The following is an 18,511-nucleotide window of genomic DNA, read 5'->3' as shown; positions in this document are numbered from 1 at the left end:
TCCAAGGCATAAAAGGCTAGCTCTGGCCACGTGGACAATTTAGAGACCCAGAAGTTGAATGGGGCCGAACCATCAGTCAGTACGTGGAGGGGTGTGCACACGTACTGTTCCACCATGTTAGTGAAATGTTGCCTCCTGCTAACACGTTGCGTATCAGGTGGTGGTGCAGTTAGCTGTGGCGTGTTGACAAAAGTTTTCCACATCTCTGCCATGCTAACCCTGCCCTCAAAGGAGCTGGCATTGACACAGCTGCCTTGGCGACCTCTTGCTCCTCCTCTGCCTTGGCCTTGGGCTTCCACTTGTTCCCCTGTGACATTTGGGAATGCTCTCAGTAGCGCGTCTACCAACGTGCGCTTGTACTCGCGCATCTTCCTATCACGCTCCAGTGCAGGAAGTAAGGTGGGCACATTGTCTTTGTAGCGTGGATCCAGCAGGGTGGCAACCCAGTAGTCCGCACAGGTTAAAATGTGGGCAACTCTGCTGTCGTTGCGCAGGCACTGCAGCATGTAGTCGCTCATGTGTGCCAGGCTGCCCAGGGGTAAGGACAAGCTGTCCTCTGTGGGAGGCGTATCGTCATCGTCCTGCCTTTCCCCCCAGCCACGCACCAGTGATGGACCCGAGCTGCGTTGGGTGCCACCCCGCTGTGACCATGCTTCATCCTCATCCTCCTCCACCTCCTCCTCATCCTCGTCCTCCTCGTCCTCCAGTAGTGGGCCCTGTCTGGCCACATTTGTACCTGGCCTCTGCTGTTGCCAAAAACCTCCCTCTGAGTCACTTCGAAGAGACTGGCCTGAAAGTGCTAAAAATGACCCCTCTTCCTCCTCCTCCTCCTCCTCCTCCTGGGCCACCTCCTCTTGCATCATCGCCCTAAGTGTTTTCTCAAGGAGACATAGAAGTGGTATTGTAACGCTGATAACGGCGTCATCGCCACTGGCCATGTTGGTGGAGTACTCGAAACAGCGCAACAGGGCACACAGGTCTCGCATGGAGGCCCAGTCATTGGTGGTGAAGTGGTGCTGTTCTGTAGTGCGACTGACCCGTGCGTGCTGCAGCTGAAACTCCACTATGGCCTGCTGCTGCTCGCACAGTCTGTCCAGCATGTGCAAGGTGGAGTTCCACCTGGTGGGCACGTCGCATATGAGGCGGTGAGCGGGAAGGCCGAAGTTACGCTGTAGCGCAGACAGGCGAGCAGCAGCAGGATGTGAACGCCGGAAGCGCGAACAGACGGCCCGCACTTTATGCAGCAGCTCTGACATGTCGGGGTAGTTGTGAATGAACTTCTGCACCACCAAATTCAGCACATGCGCCAAGCAAGGGATGTGCGTCAAATTGGCTAGTCCCAGAGCTGCAACGAGATTTCGCCCATTATCGCACACCACCAGGCCGGGCTTGAGGCTCACCGGCAGCAACCACTCGTCGGTCTGTTGTTCTATACCCCGCCACAACTCCTGTGCGGTGTGGGGCCTGTCCCCCAAACATATGAGTTTCAGAATGGCCTGCTGACGTTTACCCCGGGCTGTGCTGAAGTTGGTGGTGAAGGTGTGTGGCTGACTGGATGAGCAGGTGGAAGAAGAGGAGGAGGAAGCCGAGAAGGAGGAGGTGGCAACAGGAGGCAAAGAATGTTGCCCTGCGATCCTTGGCGGCGGAAGGACGTGCGCCAAACAGCTCTCCGCCTGGGGCCCAGCTGCCACTACATTTACCCAGTGTGCAGTTAGGGAGATATAGCGTCCCTGGCCGTGCTTACTGGTCCACGTATCTGTGGTTAGGTGGACCTTGCCACAGATGGCGTTGCGCAGTGCACACTTGATTTTATCGGATACTTGGTTGTGCAGGGAAGGCACGGCTCTCTTGGAGAAGTAGTGCCGGCTGGGAACAACATACTGTGGGACAGCAAGCGACATGAGCTGTTTGAAGCTGTCTGTGTCCACCAGCCTAAATGACAGCATTTCATAGGCCAGTAGTTTAGAAATGCTGGCATTCAGGGCCAGGGATCGAGGGTGGCTAGGTGGGAATTTACGCTTTCTATCAAATGTTTGTGAGATGGAGAGCTGAACGCTGGCGTGTGACATGGTTGAGACGCTTGGTGACGGAGGTGGTGGTGGTGGTGTTGGTGGTACATCCCCTGTTTGCTGGGCGGCAGGTGCCAACGTGCCTCCAGAGGCGGAGGAAGAGGCCGAGGCGGCAGCAGCAGAATAGGCCGAGGCGGCAGCAGCAGAAGAGGTAGCAGGGGGAGCCTGAGTGACTTCCTTGGTTTTAAGGTGTTTACTCCACTGCAGTTCATGCTTTGCATGCAGGTGCCTGGTCATGCAGGTTGTGCTCAGGTTCAGAACGTTAATGCCTCGCTTAAGGCTCTGATGGCACAGCGTGCAAACCACTCGGGTCTTGTCGTCAGCACATTGTTTGAAGAAGTGCCATGCCAGGGAACTCCTTGAAGCTGCCTTTGGGGTGCTCGGTCCCAGATGGCGGCGGGCAGTAGCAGGCGGAGTCTCTTGGCGGCGGGTGTTCTGCTTTTGCCCACTGCTCCCTCTTTTGCTACGCTGTTGGCTCGGTCTCACCACTGCCTCTTCCTCCGAACTGTGAAAGTCAGTGGCACGACCTTCATTCCATGTGGGGTCTAGGACCTCATCATCCCCTGCATCGTCTTCCACCCAGTCTTGATCCCTGACCTCCTGTTCAGTCTGCACACTGCAGAAAGACGCAGCAGTTGGCACCTGTGTTTCGTCATCATCAGAGACATGCTGAGGTGGTATTCCCATGTCCTCATCATCAGGAAACATAAGTGGTTGTGCGTCAGTGCATTCTATATCTTTCACCGCTGGGGAAGGGCTAGGTGGATGCCCTTGGGAAACCCTGCCAGCGGAGTCTTCAAACAGCATAAGAGACTGCTGCATAACTTGAGGCTGAGACAGTTTCCCTGGTATGCATGGGGGTGATGTGACAGACTGATGGGGTTGGTTTTCAGGCGCCATCTGTGCGCTTTCTGCAGAAGACTGGGTGGGAGATAATGTGAACGTGCTGGATCCACTGTCGGCCACCCAATTGACTAATGCCTGTACCTGCTCAGGCCTTACCATCCTTAGAACGGCATTGGGCCCCACCATATATCGCTGTAAATTCTGGCGGCTACTGGGACCTGAGGTAGTTGGTACACTAGGACGTGTGGATGTGGCAGAACGGCCACGTCCTCTCCCAGCACCAGAGGGTCCACTAACACCACCACGACCATGTCCACGTCCGCGTCCCTTACTAGATGTTTTTCTCATTGTTATGGTTCACCACAACAACAAAAATATTATTTGGCCCAATGTATTGTATTCAAATTCAGCGGGATATAAATTTGAGGCCTAGTATTTAGGCGCTGGGTGACCGGTATGGATTTACTAACAGAATTAGACTTGGAAATGCACAGTAGCGTGTGTGTGAAGTTATTCTGAATGACCCTATGTGCACCTTGAATATTATATACCCTTTTAGGGATAGATTTCAAATAGCTCTGATATAGCAGAAACCACTAAATTATGAAATTGCTAAATTGGGAATTGTATTTCAACCCAGAACAAAAAATGTGCTTTGACGGACACTAAATAACTTTCCCAGCCACAACAGGACAGCGGTAACGAGAGATTTAGCGGGATATAAATTTGAGGCCTAGTATTTAGGCGCTGGGTGACCGGTATGGATTTAGTGACAGAATTAGACTTGGAAATGCACAGTAGCGTGTGTGTGAAGTTATTCTGAATGACCCTATGTGCACCTTGAATATTATATACCCTTTTAGGGATAGATTTCAAATAGCTCTGATATAGCAGGAACCACTAAATTATGAAATTGCTAAATTGGGAATTGTACTTCAACCCAGAACAAAAAATGTGCTTTGACGGACACTAAATAACTTTCCCAGCCACAACAGTACAGCGGTAACGAGAGATTTAGCGGGATATAAATTTGAGGCCTAGTATTTAGGCGCTGGGTGACCGGTATGGATTTAGCGACAGAATTAGACTTGGAAATGCACAGTAGCGTGTGTGTGAAGTTATTCTGAATGACCCTATGTGCACCTTGAATATTATATACCCTTTTAGGGATAGATTTCAAATAGCTCTGATATAGCAGGAACCACTAAATTATGAAATTGCTAAATTGGGAATTGTACTTCAACCCAGAACAAAAAATGTGCTTTGACGGACACTAAATAACTTTCCCAGCCACAACAGTACAGCGGTAACGAGAGATTTAGCGGGATATAAATTTGAGGCCTAGTATTTAGGCGCTGGGTGACCGGTATGGATTTAGCGACAGAATTAGACTTGGAAATGCACAGTAGCGTGTGTGTGAAGTTATTCTGAATGACCCTATGTGCACCTTGAATATTATATACCCTTTTAGGGATAGATTTCAAATAGCTCTGATATAGCAGGAACCACTAAATTATGAAATTGCTAAATTGGGAATTGTACTTCAACCCAGAACAAAAAATGTGCTTTGACGGACACTAAATAACTTTCCCAGCCACAACAGTACAGCGGTAACGAGAGATTTAGCGGGATATAAATTTGAGGCCTAGTATTTAGGCGCTGGGTGACCGGTATGGATTTAGCGACAGAATTAGACTTGGAAATGCACAGTAGCGTGTGTGTGAAGTTATTCTGAATGACCCTATGTGCACCTTGAATATTATATACCCTTTTAGGGATAGATTTCAAATAGCTCTGATATAGCAGGAACCACTAAATTATGAAATTGCTAAATTGGGAATTGTACTTCAACCCAGAACAAAAAATGTGCTTTGACGGACACTAAATAACTTTCCCAGCCACAACAGGACAGCGGTAACGAGAGATTTAGCGGGATATAAATTTGAGGCCTAGTATTTAGGCGCTGGGTGACCGGTATGGATTTAGTGACAGAATTAGACTTGGAAATGCACAGTAGCGTGTGTGTGAAGTTATTCTGAATGACCCTATGTGCACCTTGAATATTATATACCCTTTTAGGGATAGATTTCAAATAGCTCTGATATAGCAGAAACCACTAAATTATGAAATTGCTAAATTGGGAATTGTACTTCAACCCAGAACAAAAAATGTGCTTTGACGGACACTAAATAACTTTCCCAGCCACAACAGGACAGCGGTAACGAGAGATTTAGCGGGATATAAATTTGAGGCCTAGTATTTAGGCGCTGGGTGACCGGTATGGATTTAGTGACAGAATTAGACTTGGAAATGCACAGTAGCGTGTGTGTGAAGTTATTCTGAATGACCCTATGTGCACCTTGAATATTATATACCCTTTTAGGGATAGATTTCAAATAGCTCTGATATAGCAGGAACCACTAAATTATGAAATTGCTAAATTGGGAATTGTACTTCAACCCAGAACAAAAAATGTGCTTTGACGGACACTAAATAACTTTCCCAGCCACAACAGTACAGCGGTAACGAGAGATTTAGCGGGATATAAATTTGAGGCCTAGTATTTAGGCGCTGGGTGACCGGTATGGATTTAGCGACAGAATTAGACTTGGAAATGCACAGTAGCGTGTGTGTGAAGTTATTCTGAATGACCCTATGTGCACCTTGAATATTATATACCCTTTTAGGGATAGATTTCAAATAGCTCTGATATAGCAGAAACCACTAAATTATGAAATTGCTAAATTGGGAATTGTATTTCAACCCAGAACAAAAAATGTGCTTTGACGGACACTAAATAACTTTCCCAGCCACAACAGGACAGCGGTAACGAGAGATTTAGCGGGATATAAATTTGAGGCCTAGTATTTAGGCGCTGGGTGACCGGTATGGATTTAGTGACAGAATTAGACTTGGAAATGCACAGTAGCGTGTGTGTGAAGTTATTCTGAATGACCCTATGTGCACCTTGAATATTATATACCCTTTTAGGGATAGATTTCAAATAGCTCTGATATAGCAGGAACCACTAAATTATGAAATTGCTAAATTGGGAATTGTACTTCAACCCAGAACAAAAAATGTGCTTTGACGGACACTAAATAACTTTCCCAGCCACAACAGGACAGCGGTAACGAGAGATTTAGCGGGATATAAATTTGAGGCCTAGTATTTAGGCGCTGGGTGACCGGTATGGATTTAGCTGACAGAATTAGACTTGGAAATGCACAGTAGCGTGTGTGTGAAGTTATTCTGAATGACCCTATGTGCACCTTGAATATTATATACCCTTTTAGGGATAGATTTCAAATAGCTCTGATATAGCAGGAACCACTAAATTATGAAATTGCTAAATTGGGAATTGTACTTCAACCCAGAACAAAAAATGTGCTTTGACGGACACTAAATAACTTTCCCAGCCACAACAGGACAGCGGTAACGAGAGATTTAGCGGGATATAAATTTGAGGCCTAGTATTTAGGCGCTGGGTGACCGGTATGGATTTAGTGACAGAATTAGACTGGGATATGGCCAAAAAATAACCACACTATTGCTGGTTAAATGCACTTGGTGACGGGCGCAGCTTGCCCCTGATGTAGTATATGGCCAAAAAATGAACAGACTATTGCTGGTTAAATGCACTTGGTGTCACAGCTTGACGAACCACACTACTGAGGGTTAAATGCACTTGGTGACGGGCGCAGCTTGCCCCTGATGTAGTATATGGCCAAAAAATGAACAGACTATTGCTGGTTAAATGCACTTGGTGACGGGCGCAGCTTGCCCCTGATTTAGTATATGGCCAAAAAATGAACAGACTATTGCTGGTTAAATGCACTTGGTGTGATAGCTTGACCAACCACACTACTGAGGGTTAAATGCACTTGGTGACGGGCGCAGCTTGCCCCTGATGTAGTATATGGCCAAAAAATGAACAGACTATTGCTGGTTAAATGCACTTGGTGACGGGCGCAGCTTGCCCCTGATTTAGTATATGGCCAAAAAATGAACAGACTATTGCTGGTTAAATGCACTTGGTGTGATAGCTTGACCAACCACACTACTGAGGGTTAAATGCACTTGGTGACGGGCGCAGCTTGCCCCTGATGTAGTATATGGCCAAAAAATGAACAGACTATTGCTGGTGAAATGCACTTGGTGTCACAGCTTGACGAACCACACTACTGAGGGTTAAATGCACTTGGTGACGGGCGCAGCTTGCCCCTGATGTAGTATATGGCCAAAAAATAAACAGACTATTGCTGGTTAAATGCACTTGGTGTGACAGCTTCACCCTGATGTAGGCTTTAGCCAAAAAACAACCACACCATTGAGGGTTAAATGCACTTGGTGACAGGCGCAGCTTGCCCCTGATTTAGTATATGGCCAAAAAATAACAGACTATTGCTGGTTAAATGCACTTGGTGTGACAGCTTCACCCTGATGTAGGCTTTAGCCAAAAAACAACCACACCATTGAGGGTTAAATGCACTTGGTCGCAGCTTGGATGCACTTGGTCGCAGCACCGCACAAGACACAAAATGGCCGCCGATCACCCCAGAAAAAAGTGACTGACAAACGGTCTGGGCAGCCTAAAAACAGTGAGTGAGCATTTGAATTTCAGCAGCTCAATGATGCACAGCTGCAGATCGATCGATTAATCAAGTGAAGTCCTTTGGAGGAGTTAATCTGCCTAATCTCGCCCTACTGTCGCATCCGCAACCTCTCCCTACGCTATCAGAGCAGAGTGACGGGCGGCGCTATGTGACTCCAGCTTAAATAGAGGCTGGGTCACATGGTGCTCTGGCCAATCACAGCCATGCCAATAGTAGGCATGGCTGTGACGGCCTCTTGGGGCAAGTAGTATGACGCTTGTTGATTGGCTGCTTTGCAGCCTTTCAAAAAGCGCCAAGAAAGCGTCACAAAAGCGCCAAGTAAGCGACGAACACCGAACCCGAACCCGGACTTTTACGAAAATGTCCGGGTTCGGGTCCGTGTCACGGACACCCCAAAATTCGGTACGAACCCGAACTATACAGTTCGAGTTCGCTCATCCCTATTTGTAAGAAAAAATAAATAAAAAATCATCATTTTCCGCTAACTTGTGACAAAAAATAAAAAGTTCTATGAACTCACTATGCCCATCAGCGAATACCTTAGGGTGTCTACTTTCCGAAATGGGGTCATTTGTGGGGGTTTCTACTGTCTGGGCATTGTAGAACCTCTGGAATCATGACAGGTGCTCAGAAAGTCAGAGCTGTTTCAAAAAGCGGAAATTCACATTTTTGTACCATAGTGTGTAAACGCTATAACTTTTACCCAAACCATTTTTTTTTGCCCAAACATTTTTTTTTTATCAAAGACATGTAGAACAATAAATTTGGTGAAAAATGTATATATGGATGTCGTTTTTTTTGCAAAATTTTACAGCTGAAAGTGAAAAATGTCATTTTTTTGCAAAAAAAATCGTTACATTTTGATTAATAACAAAAAAAGTAAAAATGCCAGCAGCAATGAAATACCACCAAATGAAAGCTCTATTAGTGAGAAGAAAAGGAGGTAAAATTCATTTGGGTGGTAAGTTGCATGACCGAGCAATAAACGGTGAAAGTAGTGTAGTGCAGAAGTGTAAAAAGTGCTCTGGTCATGAAGGGGGTTTCAGCTAGCGGGGTTGAAGTGGTTAAAAGGCTGAGCACTGATTGAAAGGCGATGCTGTTGTTGTAAAACATTGACGTTAATGCTACTTTGGGTTTCTGAGAAAAATATATGAAAATAAGTAGATCTTAGCTATCTGCTGGCATCAGATAGGCTTAGGAAAGCTAATTTAAATATCGTTCCCAGAAACCCAAAAGGGGCAATGCCTGGCCTTAAATACTGCACACACTAGGCACTCTCTGTAATTATAAAGAGTACCCCCAAACAATTCATACAGTATATATTACCTAGAAACCCAGAGTAGCATACTAGTCTCTCTCAAGAAATTTACTCATAGGTACCTTAGGTGTGACTAGAGTAGGACAGCACTAGAACGTGAGCTTTGGGCAGACTGTTGGCCCCTCATCTTTATGGGCTTCTGGTTTATTTGACCTTATCTGTTGTGCTAAGTGGGAATTATCTGTTGTTCCCCTTGGTCCTGTGCTCACACCAATATCCTCGCTATCTGCCTGTGGATCCTCCACCTGTATCATGAGTATATCTTTGATTGTATTCTAACGGTTTACCCATGACTGGCTTTATACCCCCTGATGAACCTATGAATAGGGTAAACACGTCGGGTTATGTTTTACTAAGCCGAGGGAACTTTTAGATACCATGGCGCCCTATTAGGGGCTTGTGTATGGTGCTAGCAGGTGAGACATAAACCCTAGCACCTTTGGTATCTCTGTATTCATCTACATGGGCTGTTGTCCACACAGGTGATATTGTGTACCTGTGACACAGATTCTGTCTTATTATGGGGTACCAATATATTGGTTGTTAACAGGAGGGTGTACAAAGGGCAGTCAGTCCAGGTTCAAGGACAGGGAGTCCCCACCACCAGGGGATGTCCCTGGGCTGAGGTTTTACATAGGGAGAGTAAAGGGACAGGATATATCTTCTGATACTCCCCAATATTGCTCTGGTCGCACTCATCTGTATGACCGTATCAACAGTTGGATACCCTTTATAGATATCTGCAGTATTATCTTTTTTCTCAGAGATTTTCACTGGTGAACCACGGAGGTGGGTTCGTTGTATTAATTATACAAGATTAAAAGTTATGTTTTTATAGGGTCAATTTTGCTGGAACACTGTAATTAAATAAAGAGTTAAAAAAAGAAGATGGAGCCCACCTTAGAGGTGATTAATTTGCATTTAGCCAAAATAGAAGCTGGTGGATCCTCTGCCCGAGTGAATCGAATTGCTTTAACCTCCGGATGGTCAGAAAGCATAGCATTAATGCAAAACCTCTGAATCAATCCAGCCACCCCATGTCCTCTTATCCAGAGGGCTACCCGAATACCTTCCATTACTGCAGTAGTTCCATTACCATCCAATACGTAAGTTATGAAGCCCACCTGGCCGTCCATAATGAAAAAATGCAAGATGAGCATAGAATAGATCACAGAGTTTCTAGTCTATTGTAAGGTCTGAACATAGAGGAGCAGATATAAGAAATTATTTGTCATATTACATATTATGAACAGATCTTCAGCTTTCTAATATACTTTATAATTTATTTTCCTGATGATAATAAATGGAAACATTAGGGGATCATTTATCAAAATGGTTTAAAGTAGAATTGGCTTAGTTGCCAAACCTTTCATTTTGGACAGCTCAATTGGAAAATAAAAGGAGTAATCTCATTGGTTGCTGTGGGCAACTAAACCAGTTCTACTTTACACCAGTTTTATAAATGACCCCCATTCTTTTTTAAATTAAGAGGACAGAATACGTTTTTTTGTGTACAATTGACACGGTCGCTCTGTGTGGTAGACCTGGCTTCTCCTACGTCATCACTATCAGCTGTCTCAAGAACTGACAATCAAATAAGAGGGAGAGGGGTGCATCATTGGTGAAGTGATCATGTACGAAATAATGCAACCCCACTAAAAATTGATTGATAGATTGATACTGGGGCTAAAAATGTATGAATTGATACTGGATTTCAACATGCCTGATCCCTTTGTTCCTGAAGGAGATCAGACTCTACTACATGTGTCTGGCAGTGGCTTATTTCTCTCTCACTATGATATTCTTCATAAATGTGGTGTTTTCAGTCACCAATAGTTTACTCTTTTCTACTCACCACTCTCCCTTCACACTTGGCCACAAACATTCTTCTCTGGGGTTCCTTTAGCCAATCATGATACCTGAATGGCAGATAGTCCGTTCCTTTGAATAACCCACTAGAGATAGATATCAGTTCTTCATAGTCTTCAGCTGTTGCCAATGCAAAATTAATTTTGGGAAATAAAGTTTTATCCGACACCGTGTCACTACATGATCTAGACAAGTGTCCCAGCTGAAAGAGGAGAAGAGAAGTTTAATTAATCAGGCAAAATGTAACATTGTTCTTGGGAAAAATAGGGTTCCCAGCAATCAGACTCGCAATTATCCACTGCTTGCCCCCTATACTGAGGATATTTGTTAATCATGGTATCAAACCTTTAGCGAATTAAAACTGAGGTTTTATTTAACATGTTGGATTGTAGAGATGAGCGAATGTCTCAAAAATTTGATTTGATTGGTTCGCTTGATTTTCCAAAAAGATTCAATCCGAATTTATTTGTGGTGAATGGCATTAACAAACGGTTATTTCCTGGCTGCAGAGAGCCTTTATAGCGGTGTAGAACACTTGCAGTAGCACGCATAGGGAGTCTGCTGTTGTAGTGAAACAATACTGTGAGTCCGTATGACATGCAGATGTCTGGCGTTGCTCTTAGAATCACTGCACACTTCACTTATTTGGGCAGTCATGGGGCTAAAACTGACCAAATAACTCAAGTATTAAACGCTTATACAAGTAGAGCCCCTGACAAAGTGTAGAGGGTTTCAGCAGTAATTTTGTGTTACCGTCACTGATTATTTTGCCCTTCCTCTGATCCTTTAGAACAAAAACCCCAAAAAATCTGTTGAGCATCCACCTTTACTCGGTCAGCATTTGGTCAGTAATCCATCAGTATTGCTAAAGCAAAAAAAAAAACATGAATGGATCCAAAACAGAGAAGACACGTGAATGGAATATGTGCATGTCTTCTGTGTTTTATACCCACTCCTGCTTTTGGCTACCAAATCATAAGCAAATTCTGATGCAAAATAGGGACAATGTCATACAGGTCTTACAGCTGCTACACAGACAGGATCCGCTGTGTGTCTCATTTTCCCTTCCTTCTGACAGATCAGAAGAAGGGTCAAATAAATGATGTCAACCCAGCCAAAAAGCTAAATAGTGGCCCAGTCATGGAGTGGGAATGGTGGGAACAGCATGAGAACTCCACAGAGTAGCCGAATGACAGAGTGGTGAGGCAGCAGCAGCATGAGGAGACCACACAGTGGCCCAGTGACATAGTGGCGAGGAATATAAATCGGCTGGATCACAAAATGGCGCAAAAAAACACCTCACCGGGCACTCATGTAGAGAATAAAAATTCTTCTTCTTTATTGCATATTCTTTTTGCCGTGTAAAAGGTTTTACACGGCAAAAAGAATATGCAATAAAGAAGAAGAATTTTCATTCTCTACATGAGTGCCTGGTGAAGTAGTTGCTTGCGTCATTTTGTGATCCAGCCGATTATATACCACAAATTCCTTTGGAGAAGTTTTGGGCTCTATCTCCTGAAGCTTGTGCATACAGCGGCAGCATACACCCAACCAGACACGCCTTACCCACAAACGCACAGTAGAGTTGTGTCTATTTTCTAGCACAACTTGAGAAGGTCAGCCTCCATTTTGTTTGCTCTAATCATTCTTACTAAGTTCTGAACATACTACCCTATGGTGCACACTTTACCTTTGCTTTTCTAGCAAAAGTCTCCCAACTACAGAGATAGTGGTGAGGTGGCAGAAGCATAAGGAGACCACAGAGTGGCCCAGTGATGTCGTGGTGAGGTAGCAGCAGCATGATGAGACCACAGAGTGGTGAAGAGGTAGCAGCATGAGGAGACCACAAAGTGGCCCAATGACATAGTGTTGAGGTGGCAGCAGCATGAGGAGACAACAGAGTAGTGATGTGGCAGCAGCATGAGGAGACCACAGAGTGGTTAAGTGGAAGCAGCATGAGGAGACCACAGAGTGGCCAAGTGACATAGTGTTGAGGTAGCAGCAGCATAAGGAGACCAGAGAGTGGTGAATTGGCAGCAGCATGAGGAGACCGCAGAGTGGTAAAGAGACAGCAGGTATGAGGAGACCACAAAGTGGTGCAGCAACATAGTGTTGAGGTGGTAGCAGCATGAGGAGACCACAGAGTGGTGAAGTGGCAGCAGCATGAGGAGACCACAAAGTGGCCAAATGACATGGTGTTGAGGTAGCTGCAGCATGAGGAGACCACAGCAGCATGAGGAGACCACAGAGTAGTGATGTGGCAGCATCAGCATGATAAGACCACAGAGTGGCCCAGTGACAGTGTTGAGGTGGAAGAAGCATAAGGAGACCACAGAGTAGTGATGTGGCAGCAGCATGAGGAGACCACAGAATGGTGAAGTGGCAGTAGAATGCAGAGACCACAAAGTGTCCCAGTTACATTGTGTCGAAGTGGCAACAGCATGAGGAGACCACAGAGTGGCCCAGTGACATGGTGTTAAGGTAGCAGCAGCATGAGGAGACCACAGAGTGGTGAAGTGTTAGCAGCTTGAGGAGACCACAAAGTGGCCTGGTGACATAGTGATGTGGCAGCAGCAGCATTAGGAGACCACAGAGTGTACCAGTGACAAAGTGGTGATGTGGCAGCAGTATGGGGAGACCACAGAGTGGTGATTCGGCAGCAGCATGAGGAGACCACGGAGTTGTGAAGAGGTAGCAGCATAAGGAGACCACAGAGTGGTCCATTGACAAAGTGGTGATGTGGCAGCAGTATGGAGATTAGTGTTGACCACAGAGTGGTGATTTCGCAGCAGCATGAGGAGACCACGGAGTGGTGATTAGTGTTGATCACGAATATTCGAATTTTAAATTTTTATCGCGAATATAGGTACTTCGAAAATTCGAGAATATTTTGAATATAGTTATATATATATTCGAAATTTCGAATATTCAATATTTTTTTTCGATCTTTTTTTTCCCCCCGATTTTTTTTTTTTAATCAGTACACATGATCCCTTCCTGCTTCTAGCTTGTGGGTCAATAAGAAGGCTGCAATATACTTCACTTTAGGAGTAGTAGTGTTTGCGAATTTTGCTCTATATTTGTTTTTTTGAATATTCGCTATATTGCTATATATTCTTGTTTTAGAATATTACGAACATTCGAAAAAACGAAGTTATAGCAATATAGCGAATATTCGAAAAAATCGAATATAGAGCAATTTAGCTAATATAGTGCTATAATCTTTGTCTAATAGTTGTAATTGAAAAATCTGCAATAAAAATTCAAATCCGAAAATTCGAATTACAAAAATTTGCATATTACGCACTCATTACCTTGCCGATTTTTAGAGTAAAAAATAACATCGCAAATTTTAGAATTTTTGAATATTCAAAGAATATTCTAAAAAATATTCGCGAAATATCGCGAATTCGAATATGACACCTGCCGCTCATCACTAGTGGTGATGTGGCAGCAGCATGAGGAGACCACAGAGTGGTGATGTGGCAGCAGCATGGGGAGACCACAGAATGGTTATGTGGCAGTAGCATGAGGAGACCACAAGGTGGCCCAGCGACATAGTGTTGAAGTGGTAGCAAAGAAAAAAAGACAATATAGCAGCACAAAACATTTTGATGCTAGTGCTACCCTTATTTTGAAAATTTGAGATTCTTGGCAAAATTATTTGGGCCCATCTGCCAAACGTCAAGGTGATCTCTATAAGATGGGAACCTTACACTAAATACTACCTGTTATGGGCCATAATGGCCACCATAAAATTGAGGGAGTGCAGGTTTCACATGCATGCTGGGTCCACTCTGCTTTTTACCATTTTTGGTGCCATAACGGCCTCCATTAAATCCAGGGATGCAGGTACCAACATGCATGCTGAGCTCACGCTATACTTCTACTGGTGCCAAATGGCTTCCAATAAATACAACGAGAGCAGGCTTCAGCTTTATACTTACTTGTACTCTAATTTAAATCAGCCTATGGGCAGACAGGCTAGCCAGGGGTACAAGACCAACTGGAGTCAGCCACATCTCCAGCTCCAGTACAACTGCAATAAAAGGAAGTCCGTCAGCTCATCCTAATTTGCAGGTGCACGCTGTCATGGCTAGAAACACAAAAAAAGACAATGCATCAGCACTACTCTACGCTTATTTAGCAAATTTGAGATTTTAGGCAAATACCGTATTTTTTGCCCTATAAGACGCACTTTTCCCCCAAAAAAAATCCGGGGGAAATGCCCCTGCGTCTTATGGGGCGAATGCTGACAATTTAACATCGCTGGATGCGATGTAGAGTGAGCTGGGGCCGGGGGAGGGACTGGGAGGAGGAGCTGGGGGCCGGGAACGGGGCGGTGCAATCAATGTACTATAGCCCCGCCCCGCCGCTCCGGTATACTAATATTAAATGTCTTATTCAATTAAATTGTATTATATATGCCCCCTCACTCCTATATTGCTAATCGTACCTTAAATCCTATTCCTAGGTGCTGTAATGCAGGCCGGGCGGGCGGCAGTGTAACTCCTTGATGTCACGTGCCTGCGCCGCCTACTTTATGAATGAAGCAGGCGGCGCAGGCAAGTGACATCAGCGAGTGACGCGCCGGCCATCCGGCCTGCATTACAGCACCTAGCTATAGGATTTAAGGATATTAGCAATATAGGAGCGAGGGGGCATATCTAATACATTTTAATTGAATAAGACATTTAATATTAGTATACTGGGGGCGGCGGCGGGGGGGGGGGGGGGTGCGGTCGGTTGATCGAGCTGATCCGTGGATGGCACAGTTAAGGGGGGGGGGGTCTGTGGATGCCACTGTTATGGGCTGGGGGCTGTGGATGCCACTGTTATGGGGTGGGGGGTCTGTGGATGGCACATATATAACAGTGCCACCCACAGATCCCCCCTGTAACAGTGCCACCCACAGATCCCCCCTGTAACAGTGCCACCCACAGATCCCCCCTGTAGCAGTGCCATCCACAGATCCCCCCTGTAACAGTGCCATCCACAGATCCCCCCCTGTAACAGTGCCATCCACAGATCCCCCCCTGTAACAGTGTGTCAGTCATCCACAGATCCCCCCCATAACAGTGTCCGTCATCCACAGATCCCCCCATAACAGTGTCCGTCATCCACAGATCCCCCCATAACAGTGTCCGTCATCCACAGATCCCCCCATAACAGTGTCCGTCATCCACGGATCCCCCCCATAACAGTGTCCGTCATCCACAGATCCCCCCATAACAGTGTCCGTCATCCACAGATCCCCCCATAACAGTGTCCGTCATCCACGGATCCCCCCCATAACAGTGTCCGTCATCCACAGATCCCCCCATAACAGTGTCTGTCATCCACAGATCCCCCCATAACAGTGTCCTTCACAGATCCCCAGTAATAGTGCCACCCACAGACCACCATTAGTTCCAAACCCACCAAAAGCACACCTTTTGGTTAAAAATAATTTTTTTCTTATTTTCCTCCCCAAAAACCTAGGTGCGTCTTATGGGCCGGTGCGTCCTATAGGGCGAAAAATACGGTACATTTTGTACAAAATTCAGCAAAATAAGCGTAGAGTAGTGCTCCTTCATTGTTTTTTTTTTCTTTGTGTTTCTAGCCATGGCAGCCTGAACCTGCACATTGGGATGTGCTGACTGACCCCCTTTTTTGCAGTTGTTGAAGTGGCAGCAGAATGAGAAGACCATAGAGTGGGCCGGTGACAGAGTGGGGAGGTGAGGGGCAATACCTGTACCAGCTGAAGATGGTGGCTGACAGTAGGAGCACCTGGCAACAGGTGTGGCATCAGGCAGGTGGCACCTTCAGAATAGTAGCTAAAGCAGGTAGCCAGAAGAAACAGGTCTCTTTTGTCAAAGTGTTGGTGTAGCTCCATGTTGGATCTAGTCTGATGCATCAGGCATTGGTGTTTGAAAACCCTGGCTGATCCATGCATGATTCATTTTCACAAAAGGTTAGTTTCTCCACATTGTGGTTGGACAGTTGAGTTCTCCTTGGGGTAACTATGGCCCCTGCTGCACTAAACACCCGCTCTGATGCCACACTGCTGGCCTAGCAGGAAAGCTTTTCCAGGGCAAACTCGACCAGTTGCGGCCACAAATCGAGTTTGGCTGCCCAGTAGTCCAGGGGATCTTTGATGGGGGTGGCAGGGTACACTCCAAGTATGCCACAAACTGCTGGTTCAGGTTCTGCTCTATGTCTAGCTACTACTACTGGTGAGTAGTTTCTTCAGTAGGCGGGTGAAGAAAACTGCTCATCAGCAACTCTAGACTTAAGTTGCTGCTGATGGAGCTGGTATTGCTCCTGCCCCCTCCACAGCAGCCACTGGCAGTGGAGCTTGAGTGCAGAGCCCTGGTCAGACCTGTGGGAGGATGGGCAATAGCGCACATAAGCAGCGGCCAACTGACTACATAGGATGTCTCGAAAGTAGTTCAGTTTGTCCTCCCTCTCAGTGGGTGTAAAAAAGGCCCCATTTTCGACTGGTAGCTAGGGTCTAACATGGTGGAGAGCCAGTAGTCATCCCTCTGTCGAATGGTGACAATTCGGATGTCATTACGCAAGCAAGTGAGCATGCATCGGGCCATTTGCTTAAGTGACTTGGAGGGACTCCCTGTCTCCATCTCCACTACATACTGCCACAATGTGTCTGGGTCCTCTGCCTCGTCTTCCTTATCACCCTGTAGGTCCTCTGGCTGCTCCTGCTCCTCCTCTCCTATCACCTGTGTAGAAAAACCACCAATTTCTTTACACATTACTTGTTCCGATTTCGAGTTGTCGAGGAGAAAGCCAGGATTCGATTTCTTGATGAAGGACGCAGAGCAATTCCTCCCCTGTCTGACCAGGCAAACTAGGTGCAGAACAGCGTGACACCACAGTGACCTACACATGTGGTATGCTGGAGAGGCACTATGAATTGTGCAGGGGAGGCTGAGGACACGGTGGAGGATGAGGAGGCGGAAGCGCCGTCACCTTGCCAAGTTGCTGGTGTGGCTGGGCGAAAAACCACATTTACCCAGTGAGCCGTAAAATACATTTATTGTCCTTGACCATAGTTACAGCTCCACACTTTGGCAGACACCGACAGGCTCAAGGACTGGCCTACCTTCTGTTCTACATATTTGTGCAGGACTAGTACTGCCTTTTTCACAAAGAAATGGCAGCTTGGGACTCTCCACCTCGGCTCGGCACAAGCCATCACTTCTCTGAAAGGTGCAGAGTCCACCACTTGGAAAGGGAGGGACAGCAGCACCAGCAACTAGGCCGGGAGCACATTCAGCTTCTGCGCCGTTGGATGAGTGCACCATACTGTTGTCTCTTGGCAATCGCTTCGGTGATTGATTGCTGACGGAATGACTGATGAGGAGTAGGAGGATGAGAAGCAGGAGCATCAGGACCAGCAGATGATGGGAAGGACAGACAGCTTCCTTCAGCTGAGTTGGTGAAGCCTTCACTGCATTAAATTGGGTGCCTGCCAATGGGTGATGCAGCAGATGCTGCGGCAGGCTGGACCACCATATTGAAGCCACAGTTCTACCCAGGCCACCTTTTGGTCATGCTGCATGTGTTGACGCAGGGCCGTGGTGCCACGCTTCACCATCTGCCCACAAATTCAGCAAATGGCCATGTTCGCCTCCTCCTGCGGCCTAACAAAAAATCGCCACACCGCCGAGTATGGCATTTCCCCCCAACACTACTTGCTTACTGCTTTTTACCACTGCCTCCGTGAACCCCTGCACCGCTACTTTCTGTGCCGGTAGGATCCTGCGAAATGGGTGATCTATCCCGGGCTCGTT

At 46.2% G+C, this 18,511-nt stretch overlaps 1 protein-coding gene across 1 annotated transcript in view; it reads right to left on the bottom strand.

The window, feature by feature from the left end:
• The window catches only part of LOC122926865 (probable N-acetyltransferase 16), a gene marked incomplete at its 5' end in the record, with an annotated part of 41,271 nt that extends 23,268 nt beyond the window's left edge, over positions 1-18,003 (bottom strand). Inside the window, 3 exons of the mRNA XM_044278370.1 lie at positions 9,749-9,973; positions 10,705-10,846; positions 17,981-18,003. Of these exons, the coding sequence (XP_044134305.1) occupies positions 9,749-9,973; positions 10,705-10,846; positions 17,981-18,003 (390 nt within the window). The remainder of the gene's footprint in view (positions 1-9,748; positions 9,974-10,704; positions 10,847-17,980) is intronic.
• Between the last annotated feature and the right edge of the window lie 508 nt (positions 18,004-18,511).

This window comes from Bufo gargarizans, chromosome 2 (assembly GCF_014858855.1).
Source record: "Bufo gargarizans isolate SCDJY-AF-19 chromosome 2, ASM1485885v1, whole genome shotgun sequence".
In the NCBI taxonomy this organism is placed as follows: Eukaryota; Metazoa; Chordata; class Amphibia; order Anura; family Bufonidae; genus Bufo; species Bufo gargarizans.
The sequence above is the reverse complement of the archived record's forward strand: the minus strand, read 5'-3'. Positions and strand labels throughout refer to the sequence as shown.